Genomic DNA, 27466 nt, shown 5'->3' on the forward strand with positions numbered 1-27466 from the left:
TGGTGTAAAGAGGTGGTGGTGGGGGGGGGGGGGGGGGGGGATCTGGGACAAACCCAGAAGTTATTAGACAGCAGCACCATCACAAAGGGGGGTGAGAGGGGGGTGTGGAGGTCAAGAACAACAGGACCCACCTTGCCACAGTGATTTAAGCACAGACGCTTTCAAGGTATTGGATGTACCAACCAATCAATTTACACTTTACAGAAAGATGCCAGTCTAAGCGTCTGTTTTTTTATGATGCCATCCATATACAAGAAGGGAGACATTAAGCAAAGCAACTATAAGTTCATAAACATATATTTCAGCTTGTTTATTAGATTTATCATAAATACCTTTCTCTTTTTGAATGAAAATGCGCAGGCTTAAATAATTTCGGATTCACTTTTCTTCACAATAAGGTTTTCTTATCTCCGTAATCTATTTTTCCGTCATTCATATTTAGATAATTTGTCTGCCAGTCAATTGGATTGTTGTAGGGTGGGAGGGGGAGGGGCCTTCTTCACCTCCTGAAGAACACGGGGTTGCGCAGGCAGGCGGCTAGTCACCTGCAACACCCCAGCGGTCCTGCGGAGGTCTCCAGGCTGCTGTCGGTGTCTGAGGCCAGGGTCTGATCGGTGGACATGGAGGAGAGGTCGTTGACGGACGAGGACGGGGGAGGGCTGTCGCTGCTGTTCACGGCTGCACCTGCGCTGAGGGAAGCAACGGCAGCAGGGGGTTACAACGAACAGGAGCCCGAGGGAAGACTGCGCGCACAGAGGGCAACAGAAAAACAACAACGCCTTCTATGTCTCACAGGCATTTGTTTTGCTGCACTGGGATCAGTTAGAACAGCATTGAATACAATTCATTTGACTCAACATTAAAAAGAGAACACCAAGCACCGCCCCCTGACTATCCCAGTGTCTCAGGAGGAAGGAGGGGGGGGGGGTTAAGGTTGGGGTCGGACCAGTCCAAGTTCCCTCGGTGTCTCTCTTTCAGGACATGTCTATGTCAATAACAGGAATCAGTTGCTGTTCATAGATTAAGGTACTAGGCTATTTTGTAGGTTGTGAGATGGCCAAAGAGTCTTATGGCAGGAATCTACTGGCTGCAAAGAGCTGTGATGTGCTGCAAAGCTTACATTTGGGCCTGTGGCTGTTTCCACCAGCAGTGATACACAATGATGACCGGCGCGGACAAATGCGCTTCCGGTAGATACCATCTCATTCTCGAACTTAAGCTTTGTGGCGCTTCGTGGTGCTTTGCAGTCTTGTGTAGGGGATAGGTAGGGCAGTTACATCTAGCTGAACTTCAGGTGCACTCATTTTTTATTTCACTTCCACTTTTCTGATGTCAGGGATTTAGATGAGAATCTTGAAACGACTTGGCTCGGCTCTCTGTGACACTCCCCTCCATGACAGCTCAGTCTGTAAACAGATGAGGAAAACAAAGCTAGCGGGGATCGCCTCTGTCAAACAGCAGCATAGAAACTGAGGGGAACCTTACAGGTACTGTGTAAGATTATGTTCTTTTCTGGTCTTGGACTATTTTCTCACAGCAGACATTTTGTCAAGTGTAGCCTCCTGTTGAGTCTTTGGGACTGTGTGCAGGCACAGACATTCTTCAGACAGAGGATCAAACGGAACTACGACTCCCATTGCACAATGCAGGAGGACGTGGCTGATTCATTTATCCATTGCAAAACTGGGAATACATTCAGTTACACTTAATATGACTTTCAGGCCTTGCCCTTATTGATGATCTTCTTTTAACTTCTTATAATTGAAGGTGTCTAAATGTTGACACATTAAGAAGTAAGATGTAACATATTGAGCTATTTTACCTCCGTATCTCTTTTACGTGATACTTTACTTCTGAATCCTGTGTCATATAGTAAATGTCCATGTGAACTTGTACTCTTCAAAACCAGTCAAGAGGAAAAGTGAGGGTCTTTGCTAAAACGATCTCTTTCAGTCCAGAGCATTCCAATGGTCGGGTGATTTGTACAGAGAACATCTCGGATGCCATAAGCAGACCATAAATTTCCTGTTCATGTGTCAACTTCTGGGGGAGGAGAGTGTCTGAAGGACAGTGTTAGCCATTTCAGCTGACCCACAATAAAACAAGTCACATCAGGATTTATGGTATGGGATTGATTCTAACCGTCTCTGTAGTGGGTTTAATCTAAACCAGTAGTTTCAACCACAACAACAACTGCAGCTGGTCCACTCCCTGAAGGAATACAAAAACACCAGCGAGTGTCAAGCCTGTTTCAGCCTGGTTTTAAATTTTTCAAGGCCATAAAAGACAAACAGGCCCATTGAAAGTTATTATCTGACTGTTGACCAATGAACCACCAAGTTATCCCTCCCAAAACACAGAATATTGTATTCTCTGTATAATGTTATGTGTTTCCACACAGGACTAGCGCATAGATCACCATGCAAGTGCCAATGTGCTGTCTCTGGAGCTCCCGCCTCTCACTGCGGTGAAATACTGCCGTCTGGGGCAGCTTAGCTGCACTGCGTCTGCCCCACTCAGCACTGGACCAAGCCATCTGCTTAATTACACACCCAGGGAGGACAGAGGGAGGGAGGGAGGGAGGGAGGGAGGGAGGGAGGGAGGGAGGGAGGGAGGGAGGGAGGGAGGGAGAAATGAGGAAAGGGAGAAGGGGAGGCATGTGTACATTCAGTAGCGAGAAGGCCAGGGGAAGAGATGAAGACAGGGAAGGGGAGGGGGGGCTATCGCACTGCGGACTAAATCCATCCCAGAGAGCAGTTAGCAGGCTAGTTTGGAGTCATGAATAAAAGCCTCCGTTACGTGCCTATGTTCTCAACTGCCATCTCTGACCAGACCTACAGACAACTTCAACAAGCCTTTGTATGAACATCTTCTGTACAGCTTATGAATCTTTCAAGTTGTTTTTCCCAAATCGGCACGGCACTCTGGACAGACGCCATCATGCTACAGAGACCCAAATTGAGAAATGATCATACACTGCCCTCCAGTGGTTATTCATGAGCACGACAGATTTCTTGGGAGAGAACGCAGTGGTGGTCATCTTGCTGAGTAATTCAGAGTGTGTAGCTGCAGTGTACTTTGAGGGAACATGGACCGGCGACACCAACCTTAAAACATGATATGTCTACACATACACACAGATGTCAACAACACGGTACAACACAAAGAATCTCATCAAAAGAACAAATTGTACATAAATATATACCAAACCCAGCAATGACAAGTAGCAATAATCTATAATTTACCAGTTTATCACCATTTGTCTATTTTATATAATTTGTACTTCATCAAAGTACTTGATTAATGCATGAAATCCATTAATGTACTGTATATAATAAGCAACTTTCACATACATAGATTATACTGAAATAAAATAAAATAGTATTTGTCTCAAAAGCACAATGAGAGACAAGGACATATGGTGCAACCCACAATGGGTTTCTCAGTTATAGGGAGAACCGGATTAGTTTTAATTAGATCCACTTACAGAGTGTTTAGGGTTATGCACTGAGAGTACCTGAGGGAGATGGCTGTCCCTTCACAACGCCATTCTTCGTCCTCTCATCAAAGTTCATCACCTCTTTGTAGATTAGTTCTGAAAGAGAGGGAGGAAAAAAGATCAGATGAAAAAGACAGAAAAAGAAACAAGGAAAAATCAATTTTGTGCTTCCCCCTGCGCCCTCTCACTAATCACCACTCTGGGGCCGCAGACTAATTGGAAAAGTTTGTCTATATCCACTTGGCTACTCACAGACACTGAGAAAAAATAAATGAGGGCAGGGAAGTATGTTTCATTATACATGGGTGGGACATCAACCCACCAACTTTGAGAAAAACAGCACATCTGTCCTCCCCCACTTTTTAATTAAGAACATTATATTTAACAGCTGCATCTTAAGTTATAAAAAAAAAAGCTGTCCCACCCACATTTGAAAACAAACCTACGCCCCTGAATTGGGGAATAATTGATAGTGGAGGAAACCGACCAATAGCATTTACTCAACAGAAACAACTGGGCTGTGAGATTCCCCCTTGGAGTCAGGTGTTTGGATGGGTGATGTGCCCTTGTTACCTTTCCATTCATCTATGGAGTGTTCTCTCTCATCCAGTTGCTTGTCGTAAATCTGCGGCGGGGGCTGAGGGAGGGGGAGGAGACACAAAGGCTTACAACCTGTTTACTGCATCCAGAACTGGGTTCCTCAACAACTAGCATGTCAACATAGAGGCGACCATTGACCAACTTGACTTCAGACTTGTAGAAAATGTTGCACACTGCTCCCACCCCCTCTCCAAGCATAATTGACAGTACAATGGTGTTTGAAATTTTTAAAGCCAGGTAAAACACAGTTTCAAGTAACAAGAGTACATGAAAAAGTAAACAGTAAACTCCATTGAACCCAGACACAGGTATGACAGAGGAGACCAGCATACCAGTATCAGGGTACGGTTATGGGAACAATGGTACAATAAGGCACAATACAGTGGTGGGTGGGGATGGTAAGAGGTGAGATGATGTATGGAAGAAACAAAGATTGCACTCCTAAACGCAATAACATAAGTTGCATTTTCCCCCAGTTGTTGAAATAAGACAATGGCCATTTTGATACTAAGATGGACAGAAATTGTATGTACACTATTTTTCTGCACCAACTTTAGAAACTAGGTTGAAATTTGTGGAAGCCACTGCACAAAATCAATGACAGAGCCACTATAAAGGAGGATAGACGGTACAGAATGCACACTATTACCAACAAACAATGCTGACCAAGGCTATCTACAACCAGGACCATATATGATGACTTTCATTCCAGGTGATTGACAGGTGGCTAGAATAAAGCTCCTTCGGGTCGTCCAGCCACCTCTCACAGGTCCACCTGATAGTGTCATTAGTGTGCCATAGGGCTGTCCATCAGACAACACAGCCCTACTGCCATTAGGCAACATGATGAGTGATAGCCGTCTGCTCTCCTTATCACTTCCTCCTCCCCCCTTCATTCTGACACTATCACTGAGCCTTTCTGTCAGTCTGGGCAACACTCCCCTAAAGGGGATGCAAGAGAAATCACTGGCATGAGACCTTGAGATGAGCTTATTAGTGTGGTCTACACATGCACTCTGAAGGGCTATCACTGGACCAATTACTACCTTTCACTGGAAGTCACACAATTGATTCATGCTATAACACATCAATCTACTGTACATCATGTTTATATAGTGAAAATCCTATTGAAAATGGGTGGATTCTCCTTAACAACGGAAACCATTTTCAAACAAACCGTTTTTAGTGTACCAATCTTCATGTATAAGAATGGACATGGTGAGAGATAAACGGTATTCTGTTTATGTATGTCCGGGCACGTGTAAACCTTAACATTTGATGCACATTCAAAACCACGTGCAAAAACACCCAATTGGCATCAGTTTACCATGGCTGTAGCAAGAGTAATGTGCTAGACTGCCATCAGGACTCAGCCAAACGACATGCATATAAACACCTGGCCTCTGTGTCACACACGTATAGTCTGGACAAGACTCAGTCTGATAGTACAGCTAGTCTATAAACGGCAACCTTGTATGTTCTTTGTGTGTTTGATCACGTGCCCTCGGTACTTCTTATAAATATTCCACTGCAGGAGACATTGCCTTGAGATAGGACGGCTGTTATTTACCATGGATATTTGGACGAGATCTCTGGCCTTCATCAGCATGAAATGACAATAGAGAGGGGGGAAAAACAGCAGAACATGTGTCAAAGGAAAAGTGCCATAGATGGCCAGAATATAATGACATCTGTTCTCAAATGTTATAATAATAGTCATCAACATGGTAACTACAGTACGTAACAGAATTTCATGGAAGGCAACATTTTACATTTTAGTTTGATGATCTAAAATACATGTTTCCACAAAAGATGAGACATGCTATAAATTAAATATATACATTTACACCTACATGATACTGTAAATTCATATTCCTGTCTCCTGAAACCAAGATGTTCATCTTTATGATGAAGGCATGTGAGAATATGCAGTTTGTACTGTAGGCTACTACTGTGCATTTGAACTCATCGATAATACACTGAACATATTGAGATACAGCCTGAGCATAAGGAAGAGTTCAGGCTATAAACGGTCTGCAGATGCCTTTCCCAACCTCACTGTCATCTTACATTGATCAAGGTCTGATTAAAAAGTTAGACTTTACCATCTAACCAGAACAACTTATAAAATGCCTGATTTATGCTATCCATAATCAATTATAGCACTGCTTCAGTAACTCATTTACAGGGGGAACTAGACAATTTTCTCAAAGTAGTCAGACTGTGAGTTGGCTCCAATTGAATTTGGCACTAACAATGTTACTAAGCCTGTCCTAGGTAAATAGGGGAATGGCCATAAAGGTCAAACCACAAAAACAAACAAAAAACAAACATGAGATGAGGATCAAACAATTATAAACATAACAAATGCACTGACTGGACAATTCCCATAGACCATATAGGTTGGGTGACACTAACAAAACTACCACCTTATTACCAAAACATGTGTTGTCACATTCAAATCAAAAAAGTTCTAGTGCAAACACTAGGCATTTGTACCCAGTCCTGACTAAATGAGAACAGAGGGAGGGGATTAGACTAGGGCTACAAATCAATGAGGCACCAGAGAGTTCCTCTGGAAGCCTACTCACCGCCTCCACCTCGGCTGGGTCGTACCACACGTTGATGTAGGGGTGCTGCAGGGCCTCGTCCACTGATATCCGCTTGGCAGGGTCGATGATCAGCATCTTAGACAACAGGTCTCTGGCTTGGCTGGCTGCAGAGACAAATGTGGAGGAGGAGGGAGACAGAGGTAGAAAGAGATAAATAAAGAGGGAGGGAGGGAGAGAGCAAGAGAGAGAGAGAGGGAGAAAGGAATGTTCCGTATACAAGAATCAGAAACCGAGGACTGTAATATCGATCACCAATTTCCAACTGTCAATCAAACATTAAGCTGGGCTTAGTTTCCATAGCAGCCTATTCCAGAAGAATCTCCAGGAGCTGTGTGGTTGGACAAATAAATGTTGGACCAATAGGGCAATATATAGAGCAAGATATTAACTTTGGATCTATAGCAATTAACAGATATTGTTATGAACTACAATGTGTTTTTTGTCGTATTTTTATGGGTATTCATCATGGAATAATTCACATTCACTAGACCTGTCACATGTTGTTTTATTGACATACTGCATATGAAGAATAAACGCCACCAGTCCATCTGTGCCTCACACGCACTAAAACAGAGCTGCTATGCTCTTCCCACTAACACATTCTCCCACGCACCTTCTACACTATAAATAGCTTTGAGTAACAGAGCAGAGCTGAGCGGATGAGCTGGACACTTCCTCATCACCAGCATCCTGTTGAATCAACACGCCAGCAGCTAGAAGCCAGCACTAGCTCCAAAATGGCCGCCTATCTGACTCACTCCCTCCCCACTGACACGGCTAGGTATGATCAAATGCTGGGCTTCACTTCCAGTATTCATGAGGCTTCCCAGACTCCCTACAAATACAACACAGTAAAACACAGTAGTGCTGCTCTAATGCCTAGGCTCAATGCTGGTAGTGGTCTCGAGTGGGGTTTTTGAGGTGAGGGTAAGGCTTAAGCTGGGTCTAGAGCTAGAGCTAGGGCTAGGACTGGGACTGGAGCTGGGGCTGGGGCTGGGGCTAGAGCTAGAGCTAGGGCTAGAGCTAGAGCTAGAGCTAGGGCTAGGGCTAGGACTGGAGCTGGAGCTAGGGCTAGGACTGGGACTGGGGCTGGGGCTGGGGCTAGGGCTAGAGCTAGGGCTGGAGCTGGAGCTCGGACTAGAGCTGGGGCTGGGACTGGGACTAGAGCTAGGGCTGGGGCTGGGGCTGGGGCTGGGACTAGAGCTAGGGCTGGGGCTGGGGCTGGGACTAGAACTGGGGCTGGGGTTGGGGCTGGGGCTAGGGCTGGGACTAGAGCTGGGGCTGGGACTAGAGCTGGGGCTGGGGCTGGGGCTGGGACTAGAGCTGGGGCTGGGGCTGGGGCTGGGACTAGAGCTGGGGCTGGGGCTGGGGCTGCCTCCTCAGTGGGTGTATTCGATTAATTCCTGCATGTAAAGCTGGAAGTCAGAATACAAAAATGATTCCTGTAAATGTCTCCAGACTCGGCTTTGATGTCAAAGCAGAGCAGCACAGGAGCAGATTTCCTTATCTCACGGCATGAGTTTAGTTCAGAACAGTGGGATTTTAAAGTTTCCTCCTTCATAAAAAATGAATGGGGTTGTCCCTGCTCCAATTAATTCATGTTGCCAAGGAAAATGGGAGCTGTGCTAGTGAGATAACTACAATACAAAAAACTGGTTAAAGACTGATTACTGTATCTATATCACATGGACACAGGGGTGCAGGAGTTTAAGCAGAGACAGAATTTTATAAATCCAGTGCTCTGGGTATTGGGCATCATAAGTAAAACAGTGTAACATATTACACACAGAATACACACAAGGAACCTTGTCTTACCTTTGAGTTTGTTGTGTTCTGAGTCAGCCGGGAATAAGCAATCAGGGAAGAGTTTGGGAAAAGTGAGGCCGGCATACTTGGGTCTGTTCTCCACGTAGTTCCTCACTGTGGGCTGCAGCTTCTTCATGAACTCTGGCATAGGGGTGCCCAGCTGCTCAATCACTTTATTCCATTGGTCAATATCTGGTGGTGAGGGAGGTTAAGAAATCCACACACACCTGCTCCTGCATCTCATTTGTCTTGCAGGCTAGGAGACACCCAGGCCTCATCTCGTACATGCTAAAGACTGGAGTTGTTTGATAACGTTTTGCTTGATTTTTCTCACACCGACGTGCGTACATTCTCCTTGGCTCTTCTTCCTCTGGCAATCCTCCATGCTTTCCAGGATTCCACTAAGCCTTAGTAGATTTAAACTGCTCTCTTATGCCAGGTTCAGTGAGATAAAAGTGATGTGTGCTTATGGTGTAGATAGCAAAATAATATTTCAGACTTTATGTTGACATGGGAACACTAAGTTGCTAAATTGATTTGCCAGAAAGTATTTTGTATGTTTAATTAATTTTTAACTACTAGCAGTATTTGGCAACAGAGGTGAAGAGCAGTCTACTTCATTGTGATGTTGAGAGAGAGGGCCTTGTTGTTGTGGTGTGTGTCTGTGTGTGTGTCTGTGTGTGTCTGTGTGTCTGTGTGTCTGTGTGTCTGTGTGTCTGTGTGTGTCTGGGTGTCTGTGTGTCTGTGTGTCTATGTGTCTGTGTGTCTGTGTGTGATGGGTGGGGGAAAGGAAGCTAAAGGAAAGGCTGTTTTCCTCCCCAAGTCTCCGTGTTCTCACAGGGGTGTTCAGAGAGAAGCATTAGAATAGAGAATCATCTTGCAAGAACGTAAGCCATTTCACCTCGTCTTTGTCCCCGCTGACACTCTGGGAATTCACACAATGCTGATAAAAGCTGTGGGGACTCACTAAAACTCTTATCCATGGGTGTCTAGCTAGCCGCCAGATTCACACACGTATAGCTAGCTTTTATAGATTTCTAATGCAAAGGGTTTCTGTGTTCAATTGCAAAAATGTAAAGAACCTGCATAACCTTTGTCCTAAATCGAATAGGCTTGTCATTTGCTTTTCTGGTCGCTTTAGTGAAATTTCACTAAAGCGACCAGTTACGTCCCACATACAGAGAGTGATATGTGTGAAATCAAAGCTGGAGAGCAGAGAGAGACAAGGATACGGTCGGTGCCAGGGAACAGCACTGTCCCCCTTATCACCTCTCCAAAAATGCAGCCCACTGACCACATGTCCACTGTAACCACACACACAAACACACACACACGAACAGACATGTATGGATGCAGTAACGCACCCCGCCCACACACATCCCTCATTTCCACTTTTCCTTCTTCAAATGTTTTTCTACCAAAACCTACACACATCGAGATGTTTGAGTAAACTCACAACTCCTTCTCTTTTAGCTTCTTTGACCTGAAGTCTTCTATTCTCATGGCTGGTAGCCAGTAACAAGGTGTGGATAGCCACCCACTAGATGATGCAAAACTTGTATGCTGGTAAAATGAATCCTAACAGCCCTCAGGTTCTCCATCAATAGGCTGCCAAACTATAAGGTCGAACATAGTAAGTTTTTTAGTCTTAGATTATTTTCTGTGTCGTTGTAGCACAGCATGCACCTTGCACTGAAATCATGGTGATTGTGATTATTAGGAGTGTTATGAAGATGCTATAAAGCCAGACACCAGGTAGCAAGGTTTGGTTAGAATTACTAGTGCTACGCCCTCAGAACCAAACAGATGAGTAGGTCAGGTATTGATTTACCTGAAAACCAAGCCTGAGAGAAATATGTTACAAATAGAGAGGTGTTTGGGCCTCACCGATTATCTGCACACAACAATACTGTGCCTCATTTGACTTCAGAAACTTTTGTTTTTCATTGTTTTTGGCAAGACTCTTTGAGGAGAGCGAATGGAATCCAATTATATATGTGTAGGAGTATATTTTTTTGAAATTCATGTTGTTCTTTTAAAATATTGGTAAGTACACCTACAGATTGCATCCACATTGTATTAAACATGCACAACTCTGTAATGAATCATAGTCAACCTTATTAGATCAATGGCCAGTCATTCCTGTATGTTAGCAAGGATACAGTCGCGACCAGGGAAGAGGATTTTGTGGCGCACCATTTCTCCCATAATGCATCCCACCGACCATATATCCACTGCAGGTACAGAGGGAAGGAGTGAGAAGGAGGGATGCGGTAAATAAGAAAGATCAGAGGTTAGCGTTGACAGAAATAGAGGAGATAGTTATTTGATTAAGGTCTTAAAGACAACAATTAGTAAAACAGATTTAGCACCCAGAAAAAAATGACCATTCCACTGTTAAGGAGAGAAAGAGAGAGAGAGAGAGGTAGAAAGCCAGCAGTGTCTCCAGAGGTATGACTTGCGACAATAAAAGCTACAGACTCTAGCCTATGAGCCATCCTGTCCACTGTATTAATGTGGTGAGTATGGCTATCGAGCCTTAGTGCAGGCTAGAACTCAAATGCAGGAGGTAAGCAGATTAATGTATCTCTGTTGCTAGTTTATTTACCTGAAATTTGATACACACATTTATTTACAAACCCATACGGTGGAAAGAGTCTCTCATACCCCCTACACAGCCTAAGGATTTCCGCTCATCTTAAAATATGTTGATAACAAAAGGGGTTTCAACGTTGGTCAGCAGTGTTAAATTGCTCAACCAGGCTTCAAAGCTGACAGATGTGGAGAATCAGATGTGTTATTAGTCAAAGTGCTGGCCCAAGCCATCCATTTTTAATACGGTTGCATCTACCTAAGGACTGTAAAGACTTCTGAGGGAGAACACACACTAACTAGTGCAGTCTCACCGTTCTCTTTGTAGCCCATTCCTAAGATGACCTCAGGGGCTCTGTAGTAGCGTGTGACCACGTAGGGGGTCATCATGAAGCTGGTCCCCGCAGTCCTTGCCAAACCAAAGTCCAGGATCTTCAGCGTACAGTCAGACTTGACCACTATATTGCTGGGTTTCAGGTCCTGTCGTTAAAACAAAACAACATTAAAGAAATCTGTTAGCAGACAATTGTTAGGACATTTCTTCCGGTCAAGAGTCCTACTCAAACACAATGCCAGTTAGAGCTGCCTTTGCTTCACCAAGCTCATACGGCAGATGGTATTAATAGTCTTAATCTAACACATCCTATTACATCACATTACGCCAGAGGATAGGATGAAAGGGAAATGTTGGTTTTATTCACTGAGGGTCGGATAGAGTTTCTATGTTACAGATCTCGTCTCTCACCCTGTGAATGATGCCGGCTGAGTGCAGGTGCTTGATGCCACATAGCATCTGGTACAGCAGGTAGGACATCCTCTCATGGTCCAGTTCCATCTGAATCACCTGGCACAGGTTGGCATCCATAAGCTCCATCACTAGGTACCTGGTACCACAGCGGAAAGTTGTCAAAAAAAATACAAATAAAATACAAATATTGCATACATCTTTTTTCAATTATATGAGAGTGAAATGGAGAATATCTTCTGGCCATACAACATATATGTTGCGATCTGTCGCATGTGAGATTTATGTATGAGACTTTATCAACAGAGAGATTTAAATCAGCTGCTGCAGACAAGGCTTCAAGCAGAGAGAGAATACTAATCATATGGGTCTCCTCTGCAGTGGTTGGATATCATTCTGAACTGGAACTGATCTCACTCATTTATCTTTCAGTAAGAAGACAAGCTGCCTGCAGCTTCTGTTACACCACCAGCACTTAGACTTGGCGAGAATCCATGTGCAAATACAGTCTGAGATGCAAAAAGACTCCTTAATCTATGTAATCAAATCAACCGTTGCTGAAAAAGATTGAATATGAGATCATATAAAATCTAAATAATGAGGCTTTTGTCTACATCTGATGTCAGCATTCTCCTGATTCTCCCAGATGTATTCATCCTTAAAACATTTTGTTGTAATAAAGTATTTAGTTTTACTTACACATCCTGGAAGTCCTCTAAAGATTTCTGTGGTGTGAAAACATTTAACAAACTGATGATCTGGAAAAAGAAAAGGGAGAGGGATCCATTTTAAGTCATACATCCACAATCGTAAATCCTGTTGGCAAAGCCCATCTAATCATATGTTGTTTACTTTTCAACAAGGAATTGCAATACAGTAGAAGTCATTTACAGTAAGAAAGACAATATTACCATTCAGACACACGGACACACACTCAAGCCCCATGAATGAAAAAAAGGGGTTAGAGAAGTAAAGAAAGGAGGAATGTGAGATGAAAATGACCCTGATCAAGAACAAAACAGAGAGAGGCGACAGGAAAAAAAGAAATCAATAGAGAGAGAGAGAGAGAGAGAGAGAGAGAGAGAGAGAGAGAGAGAGAGAGAGAGAGAGAGAGAGAGAGAGAGAGAGAGAGAGAATGACACAGATGGAGAAAGACCAAAAGACAAAGTGAGAGGGTAGAAAGAGTGACAAGAGTGAGAGATGAAGGGAGAGAAGAACTGCTGCATTGTGAGGATGACACCCATGCCTCAGAGCTCTTATACTCCCTAACTCATCCTCCCCTCTTCCTCTCCTGTAGTTTATATGAATCACTGTACAATTTCCATCAACTACATTTCCTGAGGCAAGAAATTCAGCCCAGTCAGAACACAAGCTTCTTTATCTTTCAAGGCAGCATTAACTGGACTTCTATATCAATAGCTATCTAAATTTGTCTTCAATTGCATTTTTTCTGTTGAAAAGAAGATCACAATATGAATACACTGTCCAGTTTACCTCTCTTCCATCAGACCAAGGGCATAGTTTTGGTGGTTCAGTCTGACCCACTAATGGATCAGGAATTCTTACATCTATCTATCCATCCTCAATAGCTCATGTATAGAGTAGAAAATACAGTAATATGGTGGGTCATAGCAGTGGAAATAATCCCCTCATATTCTATGGTAATAGAAACATGTTGGCAAGAAAAGTCTGTTGAACACATAGAGACAACATTGTTCAACAAAAGCATTTCAACCCTCATTCCCACTGTACCCAATTTCACCCAAATCATCTTGAAACAGCGTTTAACCAAAACCTCTCGTAACACAGCAGGACCTTTTAGACCAGTTTAAAGTGGACCCACATTTTCACTGTCGGACTCTCTTTACACTCACATTTTTGTGATTGACACATTTCATGAGCACCAGTTCCCTGTACGCCCTCTTTGCATGGGTCTGGTTCTGGAAGGGTCTACTCAGCTTCTTGATGGCAACATTTCTGTCGAGGACGGCATCGTAGCCGGCACTGCGAGAGAACACGAGAGAATGACAGAACACAGTTAGAACAGGTTGCAGGAGCCATTGTTGTTTAGACAGCTCCACGCAGACATGTAGATAGGCATGGATTTCTTTTGTAGTCAGCTATTGACTTTCACACACTGATGACATGTTGAAAAAGCAGTATGACTGTGCTTTTAAGAGATTATTGACTAACAGTATTAGGGGTTGTGTGTATGGGTGTCCCATAGAGGGACCCAGGGCAGTCATTGTGAAAACAATCTTCTATATGAGGCATACACTGCATTGTTTATTTGGTTGGGGGGGACAACAACACAGGAGCATAGATTTAGCCTTAGCAACAGCTCTTTCTTCTGTCCTCGCAAGACACAGAGTGTAGGCAATGCTGAAACATAACACTAGGTAGTGTCCAGTACGATGGAGATTATTCATGACTGACACTTTATTTAATAACGATAATACGAGAGTACATTGTTGCAATGCAGCGCGGCGCTATGCCAGGCTGCCTTTTACCACCAACCGTTGAGATGTTCATTCCACTGTGACTAAGGCACTTCTGGGGTTTGCCAGCAGTTGTTGTCATGGTAATGACTTACGAAGGACAGTTTTTGAGGATTCCGAGAGAGAGCGAGACATGAGGAGAAAGGAGGATGCCTTGTCGGAGTAGACAGTCGCAGATGTATGTTTACCCCTGTAAGTGTTCCTCTCTTCATTGTACTCCAAAGGGTGGTGCTCGCTGAACATGGTTGACAGTCCCTTAGGCTCAAATTACAGCCACTTTATGCTTTTATGCGTTTAAGGGGAACGTATTCAACCTATTTGCTTCCATGTCAGTCTGCTCGGCCTCTGCCCAGGAGAACACAGCCCCGTCTCTAACCATGCAACAGCAGCAGCTAAGAGTCACAGAGCAGGCAGGGCCTGATGATTTATAACACAGGTTAGAAGTTATATGATCAGTCATTTGGTTGCTTTGGTACACAATGTCATGAATGAAACCATTAAAGGATTAAGAGAGGTTTAAAAGACATCCTGTTTAGAGGCCTCATGGGGATGAGAGGGAAGTGAATCAGGAGAGTACCTGTCTTTCTCCATAACTCTCCATCATACACACACACGCACACACACACACACATGCACACTCACAGTCTCACACACAACATCTCAAAAGGAATACAACATGTCACATCTACATTACGTTTTATACAGTAAATATATGTATATGTACCTCTTCCTATTTAGATTTGACTGTTCCTTCTGAGTAATCCCAGTTAATGTAACAATACTATATACTTTTTATAAATCCTGTTTTAGTTATTCTGATGTATTCGCTATTCAATTTTCTTGGATGTACCGTGACATTGAAATACCACAGTTTTCAGAGTCACTGACACTTGGGACCCAAAGGGTGGTTGTACTGGCCTGTACGAACCCAGCAGCAGTTTAAGGTGAACAGGAGAAGGCAGATGATCATGTCCGTGTGCAGTCAGGCCTGACTGTTCAGACTCGTCTTTGTTTGCCACAGGAGCCTTGGGAGTCAGAGGAACCATAACACTAGTCTGAGTTTATCACTGCTTTTGGCACTCTTACGACACAAACTCTAGAACAGCGCTGTCACGGATACAGCAACTGAAAGGTTTAATGCCTATGGGCCAAGGTGGTTAGGAGTCCTCACAGAAAGACATTTAAAGCTTAGATCGGGTAGGGGTAGGCAGCTGTTACTGATAAATAAACACCTCTATGGGAAGTTCTGGGATTGCAAGACACTGAGATATGGTTTAGGGGCTGCATACTTGACGACCACTTTAGGGAAAAAAAAACTATAAGAGACTATGAACATAAGGAAATTGTTGAAGTGCTCTTCAAAGAATGGTTATAGAAAATATATAATATTTAGAACACATCATATTTTACAGATAAATCCAGTAACGTCTTTGCGTACAATTCATTTACTTTAAAGCTAGATATTTACTAAATATCTAGCTGAGATGTCTGTTAGACATAAATGCTTATTTCCAGTAGGTCATTACCAAAACATAACCTATACTGCTACTGGTACAGCATAAAAGAAAAGAAAAAAGATAAAAAAGAAAGTAATCAAACGCAATGGGATTTCAACAGCTTGGATAGTATAGTATACTTGGAGTATAGTATAGTTAATATAAATATAAAAACAATATTCAATTTCCAACACAAGGAACCTGCCCGATGACAAAATTATTTATAAGTCTACACAACAAAGAGGAGGGAGGTAGGTGTGATTTGTTAGGCCAATACATAAAATAGAAGGATGGTGTGGCCATGGAAACAGCAGAGAGGGCATGAAAATCTTTGGGCCAATAGAAACCTGAATAAATCACTATGATGATGATGTCCTGACTGGCGTACCTGGTAATTCACATCAAGATAGGGCTTCTAAGAGCTCCGACCACACAACCAGAAGTGTGGACAAGGATAAGTGGACAGATGTGAATACAAGCAGGAAATAAAACGTACAACACACACACAAAGACAGTCTTCTACAGTCAGTGGGTGTCAGGTGGCTGAGCGGTTAGGGAGTCGGGCTAGTAATCTGAAGGTTACCGGTTCGATTCCTTGGGCAAGACACTTCACCCTACTTGCCTTGGGGGAATTTCCCTGTACTTACTGTAAGTCGCTCTGGATAAGAGCGTCTGCTAAATGACTAAATGTAAATGTACAAGTCTCTCCGATCCTACTCAGGCATCAGGCAAAAATCTCCAGATTATATAACTGAGGCAGAATGCCTAATTATGTTGATTCCAGGATAAGGCTTTGCTTATGTCCATTGCTGTGTGCATACCGGTTTTACCCTGCCTGTCCTAAGTTACTGTGCCTGTCAGTTTGGATGACAGACCAGGGAGAATTCTTATTCTTTAAAAACAGATGATTAACTTCCATCTTAAACGGTGTTGCAGGTACACTTGATCACATTACATCAATGTTTTGAGATGTTAAGCCATAGTACATCCTATTCATTGACGGGCTTTGTGACACCATGTGACAGCCCAGCCGAAGGAGGCACAGCAACATTAGATTGGGTCTGTCTCCCTGCCACCAAGCGTCCTGCAAACACGCCCGGATCTTGGTATTAGCAGTCCCTCTCTGTCCCAAGCTCCTTTGCAAATGTACACAATTGCTTTGGAAATGTGGGGGCATGAGAGGCCACAGGGTAGGTGGGGGTGGGCACGGAGACAGAAAAGGGACTGGGAGCGGGAATATGGGGGGGGGGGGGGGCAGGATGAGGCAGGCAGGGGACAGGGGGTGGAATGGGGGGGGGGGCATTGTGCATGGAGTATCCGCACTGTGAGGTTCCTGGTAAGGGAACACGGCAGATGTTTTCATCCCCCACATCCCCCGCGTGCTCTGATCTCTCTGGCCATCTTCTTGGCAGGGCTAGAAGAATACATTCCCTTCAGAGGAGTTTTGGCTATTGGTGCTCTGTATTTGAGTGGGGTGAATTCTAACGCACACAAACTGTCTGAATACGAGATTGAGATTTGCTTGGTGTCCCTAATGCCCAAACTTGCCTGACAGAGTAAGAGAGACAATTGGTTTATAAAATATCTATTTGGTATTCACCCTAGCATCAATGCTTTCAAATGAAATAGTCTGTTATTTACATTTTCTTCTTTAGAGTACTGTACACCATCATTCAACATACACAACAAGCATCCTTTGAGACTTAATTACATCCACAACTCTTAGGTTAGCCTGTAACAAGGAAGAAAGAAGGAGTGTACTTACCATACTATACCCTGAGCCCCAGAACCAATGGGCTTTAGGTTCTGGTACCGTTTGAGAACTGTGAAAGTGGAATCCCCTACTTCCACGCTATAGAACTGGTTGTCCACTTTGCTTTTGCTCATGTTGTAATGCTTGGCGATATATGACACATCAACTTGTTTACCAAACCCCTGCAGAAATAAAAAAGAAAGACTCCATTAGTGATGTTGAAAGAACCTAGAGAGATACTGTCCTGTTCCACATTCCTGTTCCTGTTAATATTAGATAATTCCAACAAAATTATAAAGTAACCGTACAGTATTATTTAGATAGGCTAATCACAACCAAAGTTTAACGTGTGTGGTGGAGACTAATCTTTATAATGGAGACTTTGGCTTTAGTGGAACTGTTATTAAATATTCTTTAAACATTAATAAAACTGATTTTCTGTGCACCAAAAATATGGTTGGGAAGTATGGTTATGTTGTACAATAGGACGTGCACCAGGAAAACCTGGTTGACAAGGGATAACGAACAACAAACTCACCGTACAATTATACTCAATACAATACTAAACAGCTCTGTATAATAGCAGTGTCATTGGACTAATTAACACCAGCATTTAAACATATCTTTATAGTCCCTTGCTAAGTGCTTTGTAATTGTAGAGGAGATGAATAGTCCTGAGTCAGTGAGTAATGTAATCAAGCAATTGCAGTGTAATTACTCCTTAAAGTTTTACACATAGACTAACATCTCCATACCCATTCAGTACATGTTCATTGCTGTAATTTCCTTGATTTATCCAAACTTGCATGCATAATGCAGTTCTTCCATGAGAACAGGGAACGCCTCCATAACTTAATAAGGTTTTTAGATGGACTCTGACTTGCACACTGTCTCTGATGATAGAGAACTATGGAACGAGGGTCCCACGCTGTCTAAGATCACATTCCAACTTTGGGCTCTCTCCTGACTGTTGCAGCCAACCATTATGCTCCTAGTGAGTATAATTTGATCCTGATATTGAGACTTATAGAGAATAGTTGTGTTATCAATGTAGTTATTCATTGAAATTAGAAGAGGATTGTAAGAACTTCAATTGATTAAACTTTGACTGAATTATTCCAAATGTATCTATCAGTATTGCTACCTGGGACAGGCACAAGTGAGATGTTATGCTGCTACATGATATACTTAAAAGCTAATGGGCTTGAAACTAAAAGTGAAATATGATACACACAGAGAGAGGTCTATGCTTACCAAAAGGTCAATATGATTCATATTTCACATTGTTGGAAGCAATTTATAGTATGAGACCAGTAGTGAGAGTCATTGGCAAACAAACAAAAATGACCAGTATACTGTTTGTTTATTTCTGTTTACCTTTGAATCTTTAGTAACCTCTAAACACCAGAAGGCTCATCATACTCTCATACACAAACACTTCTACAACATTTAGCAATGAAGGGGAATATGGAAGCGAATGAATACTGTACCTTTTTTACCTGTAAGGAACACACACCTGACAAAAAGCAATCTTCACATCCAGGATTGGTTGGCTGAAGTTATACAAGAAATGTCTGCTCATAAATACCTGAAAAACACAAGAGGAGAGACCAGCACATATCAGCTAGGGTTCTACGAGAGCTTAATGATACTACAGGTCAGATGTGTTGTGTGTGTGTGTGTTTGCTGTTGAGTATGCATTAAAATAATGTCAAATATGAATACAGAATTCTCCCAATATCCTGTTGATTCCATGTTTGTCTTGCAACAGTGTGAAGCACGTAAGTGCAGCTCGATGAAAATGTGTCTAATATATTGGTTCCACTTTGGATGTAAAAACATTCCTAGAATAGCCAGTGTCATGCAGAATTTAAAATGGCTATGCTAATTTATGCTAATTATGTTCTGGTTGACTTGAGGCATATCCATCTTCCCATCCTCACCCTCTCTAGGGAAGACATCCCATTATGAAAAGTTCTAGAATATATCAATTTTATATTTCATGAAACCTTCAAAGACAACCAGTAAAACCAGAATAGAAAATCTGCACAACTTAAATAATTTGTTGTTTAATATCCCTTGCCACCTTTAAGATCTTTCACAATATCAAAATGTTTGACTGTAATCACCACAGGAAGACAGTGCAATATTAAGGCTGGGCTACAATCCCTGTTGAACCCAGGTAAGTCCCAAACTGGAGTTAAGTCCATTCCTGGAACCATATAGTCTATTACAGTTTTTCTCGATTGGTTACACACATTTTCTGAATGCATACCTCATACTCTCAGAACTCTACACACAAATCAAAAAAACACACACACAATGGGCAAAACCCCTCACTTCTCCTGCAAAATTAAACTTTACATTCAAAACAATGTTATTTAATCTCAAAATGGTATTTTGTTTTCAAATGACAAACACAAACCATCATATGAATAGACATTTATAAGAACCATTTGAACACTGATGTGCTCAATGTAAAACACTATGAGGAATGGAAAACATTTCTTCTTCATTCATCATAGTGAGTTAGGCCTTTTTTTGTTCAGTGTTACATTTACTACAGACAGTACATACATAAGTGTGTTGTAAAATATTTGAGAATATTGTTTTTATACTCAGAACACAGAAATACACGGTAACAAATATATTTTACGTATTTTTCCCAGAAAAACAATGTACACAGTGTACATCCCAACCAACACAAAGTTGCACATACAGTGGTCTACATACAAAATAACAGAATAATTTACTGTATAGTGTATACAGTTACATTATTATTATTTTTCTTTGTATTTGCCGTAATGTTATGGCGTTATTTTCTAGGACCATGTTCATGATTTCAGTTTCCTGTTCAGGAGACAGGTTGGTAATCTTTCAGTTCTGCCAAACAAATAGTAAAATACTGTAAATACTGTGTAGGAATACAAAGTAGGAATACATTTTCCAAATACTTGAAACATACTTTATTTTTACAGTCCTACAGAACAGTCCACAGGCAATACTGTACTACTGTACTCATTGAGTACTGTATTGATATGCAGTAGGCCTACTGCAATTTTGTAGTGAGAGTAGATTTCTTACCTATTCTCATTTCGGAAAGTCCGGATGATGGATGCTACAGTGTACCTGCTCAAATTTGTCTGTACTCTTTGCCCAGCCTCCCTCATTGTTAGACCATGGTTGACTACATGGTCAACCAAAGCGGCTCGGATCTCCTCAGAGATTATGGTCCTTGGCCTTCCTCATCCTCGTCCTCCCCGTCCTCCTCCTCTTACTCTCACTCCTCTGCCTCTGTTTCCAATGTTGGCATCCATTGCTCAAAAACAGAAGAGGTCACCTGTTGCCCTTTTATGCTAAAGCTCTGATTGCTAATTGTAAAACTGTGTGACAGGTGTTTGTCCAAGCGAGGAGTCAGTGTGCGTATTTGAATGGCAGTGTGTTCCTTGTGAAAACAAAAGATTTTCTTCATGAAAATTGTGCCAAATGCAGAGAATGTGTGTAGTGTTTTGAAAAAAGTGTGTTTTAGAACTGCAATTTGAGTGTAAAGCAGGAATTGTGCTTGTAGTTTAGCAGAATTGGTTCATGGGGTTGGTGCATGAGTTACATGTTGTGGTCATTGTGTCTCAAGTACCAGTATTTGTGTGTAAACAATTGAGAAAAACTGTAATGCATACTCCTGTTAAAGCTAGACCCTGAGAGAAGTTGTTTAAGAGCTATGGGAGACAACTTCAGGTACCAGTTACTTAGGTCACCCAATTTAAAGAACAGCACTGTCGCATCACAATGTGATGGTTGCCACTCTTAATGTTCACTATTGGCTGAACCGTTTTTTATGGACTCCATAATGCCAAAACAATCATACATCCTACCAAATGACATCCTACCAACTGACATCCTACCAACTGACTAACCATAGCTATCATAGGCAACAGAGGCCCCAACCTTTGCTGGATTGTCAAGGATGGTTGTCACAATGTAGTGAGAAAGGACTCTAAGGCAGCAACCTATCACTAAACACCTTGGCTGACTGAGGCCACAGGCTCAGAGCTGAGGAAGGGAAGAGGGGAGGAGGGGGAGAAGGTGAGGCAAGAGAGAAAAGAAGAGAAAAGAAGCAAAGCGAAGAGATGGGGAGGGAGGAAAGAATATAAGGCAGCACTAAGCTTAATGCAAAGATGTACTTTATCTTCTTTTTTGTTTTCACCATTGTGTTTATGACATTTATTTGTTCTTTTTCCCACTAAGCCCATTCCTTTTTCTACAAAACAAGGAAAACTATTTGCCTGATAGGAATAATAATTTACAGAATAAACTGTGTTCAACTTGCCAGATGCTACATTAATGTAACATGGGCCACTGCTATTACGTAATCAAGAAGGGTTAACATTGACACATCCCAGCTACATTTCAGCATTAGTAGTTAGCACATTCCAACTGTAGATTTGGAGACATACTTGGCGGGAAACACCAGTCACTCAACCATGTCTGTGTTTGTCCTCAGAGAATATTAGATGGACCAATTTAAACCCCTAAACTCCTGAGTAATCCTTTCTCTCTCACGCACACTCACAAGAGGTGGTCTGGAGGGACATTTATTGGCACCAGAGTCACAGAGAGCATCACTGAGCAAACAGAGGAGAGTGAGAGAGTGAGAGAGTGAGAGAGAGAGAGAGAGAGAGAGAGAGAGAGAGAGAGAGAGAGAGAGAGAGAGAGAGAGAGAGAGAGAGAGAGAGAGAGAGAGAGAGAGAGAGAGAGAGAGAGAGAGAGAGAGAGAGAGAGAGAAAGAGAAAGAGAGCGAGATGAGGGGAGGGGAGGGGAAGAACTGCAACACTTATTGAAACCTCCTTACATCACCAGGGTTGTTTAAGCACTAAGAGCCTGTGTCTGACATCATAGAGAATCACATTTAACGACATAGACATTTGTTATTGAATATAAATATTAAAGCCGCACCATTAAGAAACAAAAGCCTGATAATTAGGCCTGTGTAACGATGATAGTTTCATGACTGTACAAAACGGAAGCACGATGAATCAGCTCAGACACATCCATACACATAACACCAAATGTCTGAGCCAGTTTCTACGGTAACCCAGCGAGTAAGTCCAGCGACACCTTCCTCCGTGCATTTTCACATCTCACCTTGTAAATCAAATGTGTAACATAGCATAGTCATTCCACAAGAAGATCGTACCAGAGAGGACCAACTAACAGGCTCAAAATGTGTAGTCATCAGGTTTGACAAATGTATCCAGCGAGAGATGTTCTGTATGTGTTTATGACCCCCATGAATGTATGGTGCTCACTGTCCAGACCAAATAGACATGAGCTCTGGAAAAGACAAGCAAAGGCAAACTGAGAAGAGGTTCCCATGTAATTTGTACCCATAAGTGTAGTAACATTTGTCAAACTTGTGAGAACTTTTTGAATTTATAATAAAGACAATTTGAAAATTGTGAAAGTGAAAATGTACTGTACGGTATGTGTTGGGCGTGCAAGGCCTTGTACATCTATTATAATTCCAGTTTTGGACGGAGCTGTAGATGTCCCTAAGGAGTCATTCTTCATAAAGAGAAGTCTCCTGGTGCTCTGACGCAACTTGTATTCAGACACCAAGGACAGTCATCTTTGTATGTCAACCCCACTGCAAGGCACCATAGAAACAGGATGTTCATTACACTGCATACACATTGCACCTTGTGTTTTACAAAATAGTTGAATGTCTGGAAGAGGAGATCAACTGTGTACTCACAGCAGCCTAAATATCCACGGGGTAATGCTATTCATCCATTTAAAGGAAAGAGACCACCTGCCATCATCAAGTCTTCTTGATGTCTATCATACACAGCTTCCCGTATGTTCACCTGGCCTCTCACATGTTTCTACACTAAATCGTGTTTGCCGTATATGAATATACAAAAAGGAACTGTCTTAAAAAAAACTGCATGAGGAAACAAACTGTAATTTAAATTATAATCATGCATACCACCTCCATGGTTTTCTCAAAAGTCTGGTTTTTAATCAGACATAATAACCCAGCATGCTCTTTAAAAAATAAGTACTTAAATTATATTGCCTCATGAACCTAATTTACGCCAATAAATTCACATTCTTCGTTGCAGTTCTCTACAAATCTACATTTACAAATCCTGCAAATAATTTCAGAAACCTAACGTTGAATGCGTCATGTTGCGCTGAGTAAGTAAGTAAGACCTCAAATACCCTTTTATCATCCTTACCAATCACTGGGTATTTTTTAGAGCAGTCGAGGCTACATTGGGTGAAAGGTTAATCCAGTAAAAACACACTTGGATTTAATGACCTCAGATTAGTCTGTGATGAGCCTTAATTCTACAAAATGATCAAACAACTACTTTGGGGATTTTTCTTCTTGTAAGTCATTCTAGAGCTCAACCAATGACAGGCCCAACCGGTGGAAACCAAGAAGCCCTCCCGATTTTGATAGCTCTCCAAGCAAACTCACTAGAGCTGGATATGTTACAATAAAAGTACAGACTGCCTTTACCACCACAGTATCTCATTACGTAATTTACAGTAAACACTTTTTTTTTAATACACTTGCCGATTTCCTCAAATTAGGCCTAATCAACCAATTTTTTAAAAACAGCATTCAAGACTTTGGACCATAATAAATAGTCCATGGAGACAGGAAACCATTTAGCTGTTTGGATTATTGTGTGGTCACCGGTCAAACTCTACTGCAGTCAATAGATTATAATAATGATATAATTATAGACATAAAATAAATATCTTAGAACTTGTCATTAGATTATCCGGGCTCATCACTCAGCAGAAGGCACCAAAGTGCCTGTGAATGGTCATGGTGTCAACCTATGTCCTCAACAAAGAGTGTAATCCCTGATAATTTAATCCAGGGGAATACCTCACATGATTAAATGGGATCGGGGGAGGGGGGGGGGGGTTACGGTTATCTGGTCTACCAGTTCTATTAAATATGTGTGATCCACGTATTAAGACCACAGCTCTGTAATGTATCCAACTATTTGGAATCATGTTGTTGAATAACCTAAATCTAATAAACAACCATAGATTTTCAAAAGATGACCTTTGTTGATGCAGAGAAACTTTAATTCCACGTGACAAAATGCAATGCTACTCGCAAAAATCTGACACAACCATATATTGGCTTAAGCAGGACAGATACAACTGTAGTCACAATAAGCAGGCTGGTGACGAAAGCAGGGAGCTGCATCTTGGTGTTTTAAGGGCTGTCCCTGATGATCCCAGGTTGTTGATATTCAGAGTGGGTCATTGTACAGGAAGTGACCCCCAACAGGGGAGGATGGAAGCAGGACATTGTGTAACTGTGCCCCACAGCACAACCCCTCTCATTGGCAACAGAGTTAGGATTAGTATGAATTAAACACGACAACATCAGTAAATTCAGTTGATGATTAATAAATATTATTTTCCACAAAAGCAAAATGACTGCAATAGCGGTAAATCTGTTTCTGAGGTGAGCAACAATTGGGTGTCAGAATAATAAAGCCTACATCCATCTTGCATTCATAGCACATCTATTTCCAGCTGTCTCCCATCTTATCTTTGACAGGTGTAAAGGTCAATGTCAACTCCTCTACTAGGAGTGATAGACACCACCTCCTCATTCACCTCCAGCTATATAGAAGATACTTGGGCTTTAATGGCATCCGCAGGGACTGTTGAGGTGGAGGCTAATTGGGTTGTGTGCTGTTCAGTTTGAAATATGGTCTGAAACGATAATAAACATGGCCATCAAACAGGTCTGTTTAAAGAACGGAGACTTGGTGACAGAACGGAGACTTGGGGACATTTGACTACTGTTGTCAAATGTAGCATGTGTGTGCACTATAATTCTCACATTTTTAGGTTTGATATTATTGTATCTTCCTTCCATTTCTTGAGTAATGACTACTCTTTTCCAAATATGTGTCACTGTACACGGCAGGTATACAACAACAATGCCAAACTGGCAAAAGCTTTACTGTACACTTCTGCCTTTCCTCTCATCTGCCTGACACCAGAGTCTGGCTTTCAGGCAGCTTACATGCATCACATAAATATGTCAGTGAATCCTCCCCTCTATCTCTTCTCTCCATCCCTTTATCCATATTGCTACAGATAGCCTGCAATTCCTCATCTCTGCCTCTTTTTTGTCCCTCCCTCACTTCTACCTCCCTCTCTCGCTCCCTCATCCCCTACCTCCCTCTAACTCTGCTTTCCCCTCCCCCTCCCATTCTATTCCACTGCGACTGCAAGGTTCAGCAGCTCGGTGTCTCCTGCAGTACTCAGCCCTCCTTCCAGTCCAGCCTCCATCTGGGCTCAGGGGCTGCTGGCCCAAAGCCCAGGCCAGAAAACAACATTGACTCCCTGAGCCATACACTCCCATCCTATGGAGCATATGTGAAATGCCACCTCAATATCGACACATTAACTGTTTCTACATTTTCTTTCTCCGTCTTTCTCTTTCACCTCACTGTTCAACTCCCTGTGACGGACGCTAATGCAGGATGGAAACCAGCACTGCTGATGCTGCAGTTCTTTGAGGCCTAGATGCCGAACATGCATTGATATGGCGACTGGACTCTATTTTTCTCAGCTGTAATCAGGCTGAAACACAATCCCACAGATGCCAGGACTTAGACATCCCACAGTGACCGCTGAGCTGCTTATTAAGCCATGCTTTACACACCCACACAAACAATCAAATGGATGTTACAAATTAGCACTAATATAACTAAGGTACACTGTGAGGCTATTAGATTTCTGGTAATTTCATCTAATGCCGTGTTGCCTTTCCTTTTCAAAGGTACCGTTCATGAATGAACAGTGGATATGAATTTTAGCAACATCTCTGCTGCTGTTTGTCTCTGGCTTCTGAAACAACCTTTGAAATCTTCTTAGCAAAGAGCTTTTGATGCTGCTCTACGCTCATTCATCCAGTTTTACATCCCAAAAGCCTAATTGACCTAATTTCAATATTGAATCCATCTGTAGTAGTGTGTGTTTCACAATGGGAGATGATCTTATCTAAAGCACTTGTGGAGTTTGGATTATTAAAAAACGAATACCGTAAAAACAAAGGAATATGAAATTAAAAATCATTTAGGCACAAATCATTTCATTACATTCTACCGGAATGTCTATATTCCCTGTCAGGATTAATGAAGTCTGTAAATCCGTTGACAGGCCGATGTGCAGATGTGCTGCTGATCCAGGGAACTGGGCAGAACCAACTGCACAATGACAAGCTTAGTTAGTCAGCCCACTATAAAAAATATAAACATGCAGCACAGATTAAATCCTTTTATGTAACTGTACAGTAGTTCACAGTAGGGCATATTGCTGGAGTTGTCAGCTGTAGCAATCAGTACTGTAGTTAGGACAAACGGGAATGGTGGCATGGTGCTTTTGTAGGATAACACAATGTGTTGAATTGCGCAAACACATTGACCGTGGTGCTTGTCAGTCTTTCTCCAAAACATTTGTACTCTTTGATACAGATTTACTCGCAGTAGCTTAATGGAGCCCATATTTTTGGTTCAATAATTCTGAATTATTGACCCACAATATGGTAAGTATCACTGCAATGACACCAACACAGCATTTCAAAACAGAAGCTAAATGTGTAATTAAACTGAAATATAACTCTCTACTAAAAACAGTACATGAGGGAAAATACAGGAGACCAGATCTTGCTTCATCTGTACAAAAATGCTTTACTGTTAAAACAAAGTAAGAACTTGGGATACATTTTCCTAGACAAAATGTTCATTATCAATACCTAGCACTATAATAGAAAAAGCCCACATCCTGCAAAAATGTAGTAGACAAACCATTCCAC

At 42.0% G+C, this 27466-nt stretch overlaps 1 protein-coding gene across 6 annotated transcripts in view; it reads right to left on the reverse strand.

Moving 5' to 3' along the window:
- Positions 1-420: 420 nt before the first annotated feature.
- Positions 421-27466, reverse strand: part of mapk10 (mitogen-activated protein kinase 10) — a 29656-nt gene continuing 2610 nt past the window's right edge. The window contains exons 2-14 of one of the 6 annotated variants that reach the window (XM_062477627.1): positions 19118-19189; positions 17614-17783; positions 13729-13858; positions 12554-12612; positions 11855-11993; positions 11424-11589; positions 10680-10751; positions 8527-8709; positions 6691-6815; positions 5670-5696; positions 4073-4136; positions 3518-3595; positions 421-684 (exon numbers count right to left, since the gene is read on the reverse strand). In XM_062477627.1, coding sequence (XP_062333611.1) covers positions 542-684; positions 3518-3595; positions 4073-4136; positions 5670-5696; positions 6691-6815; positions 8527-8709; positions 10680-10751; positions 11424-11589; positions 11855-11993; positions 12554-12612; positions 13729-13858; positions 17614-17783; positions 19118-19189 — 1428 coding nt within the window. In that variant the 3' untranslated portion in view covers positions 421-541. Of the gene's footprint in view, positions 690-3487; positions 3596-4072; positions 4137-5669; positions 5697-6690; positions 6816-8526; positions 8710-10679; positions 10752-11423; positions 11590-11854; positions 11994-12553; positions 12613-13728; positions 13859-17613; positions 17784-19091; positions 19190-27466 lie in introns of all 6 variants that reach the window. The other 5 variants (XM_062477628.1, XM_062477629.1, XM_062477631.1 and 2 more) reach the window with 5 other exon arrangements.

The sequence above is a fragment of the Osmerus eperlanus genome, chromosome 14, assembly GCF_963692335.1.
Source record: "Osmerus eperlanus chromosome 14, fOsmEpe2.1, whole genome shotgun sequence".
In the NCBI taxonomy this organism is placed as follows: Eukaryota; Metazoa; Chordata; class Actinopteri; order Osmeriformes; family Osmeridae; genus Osmerus; species Osmerus eperlanus.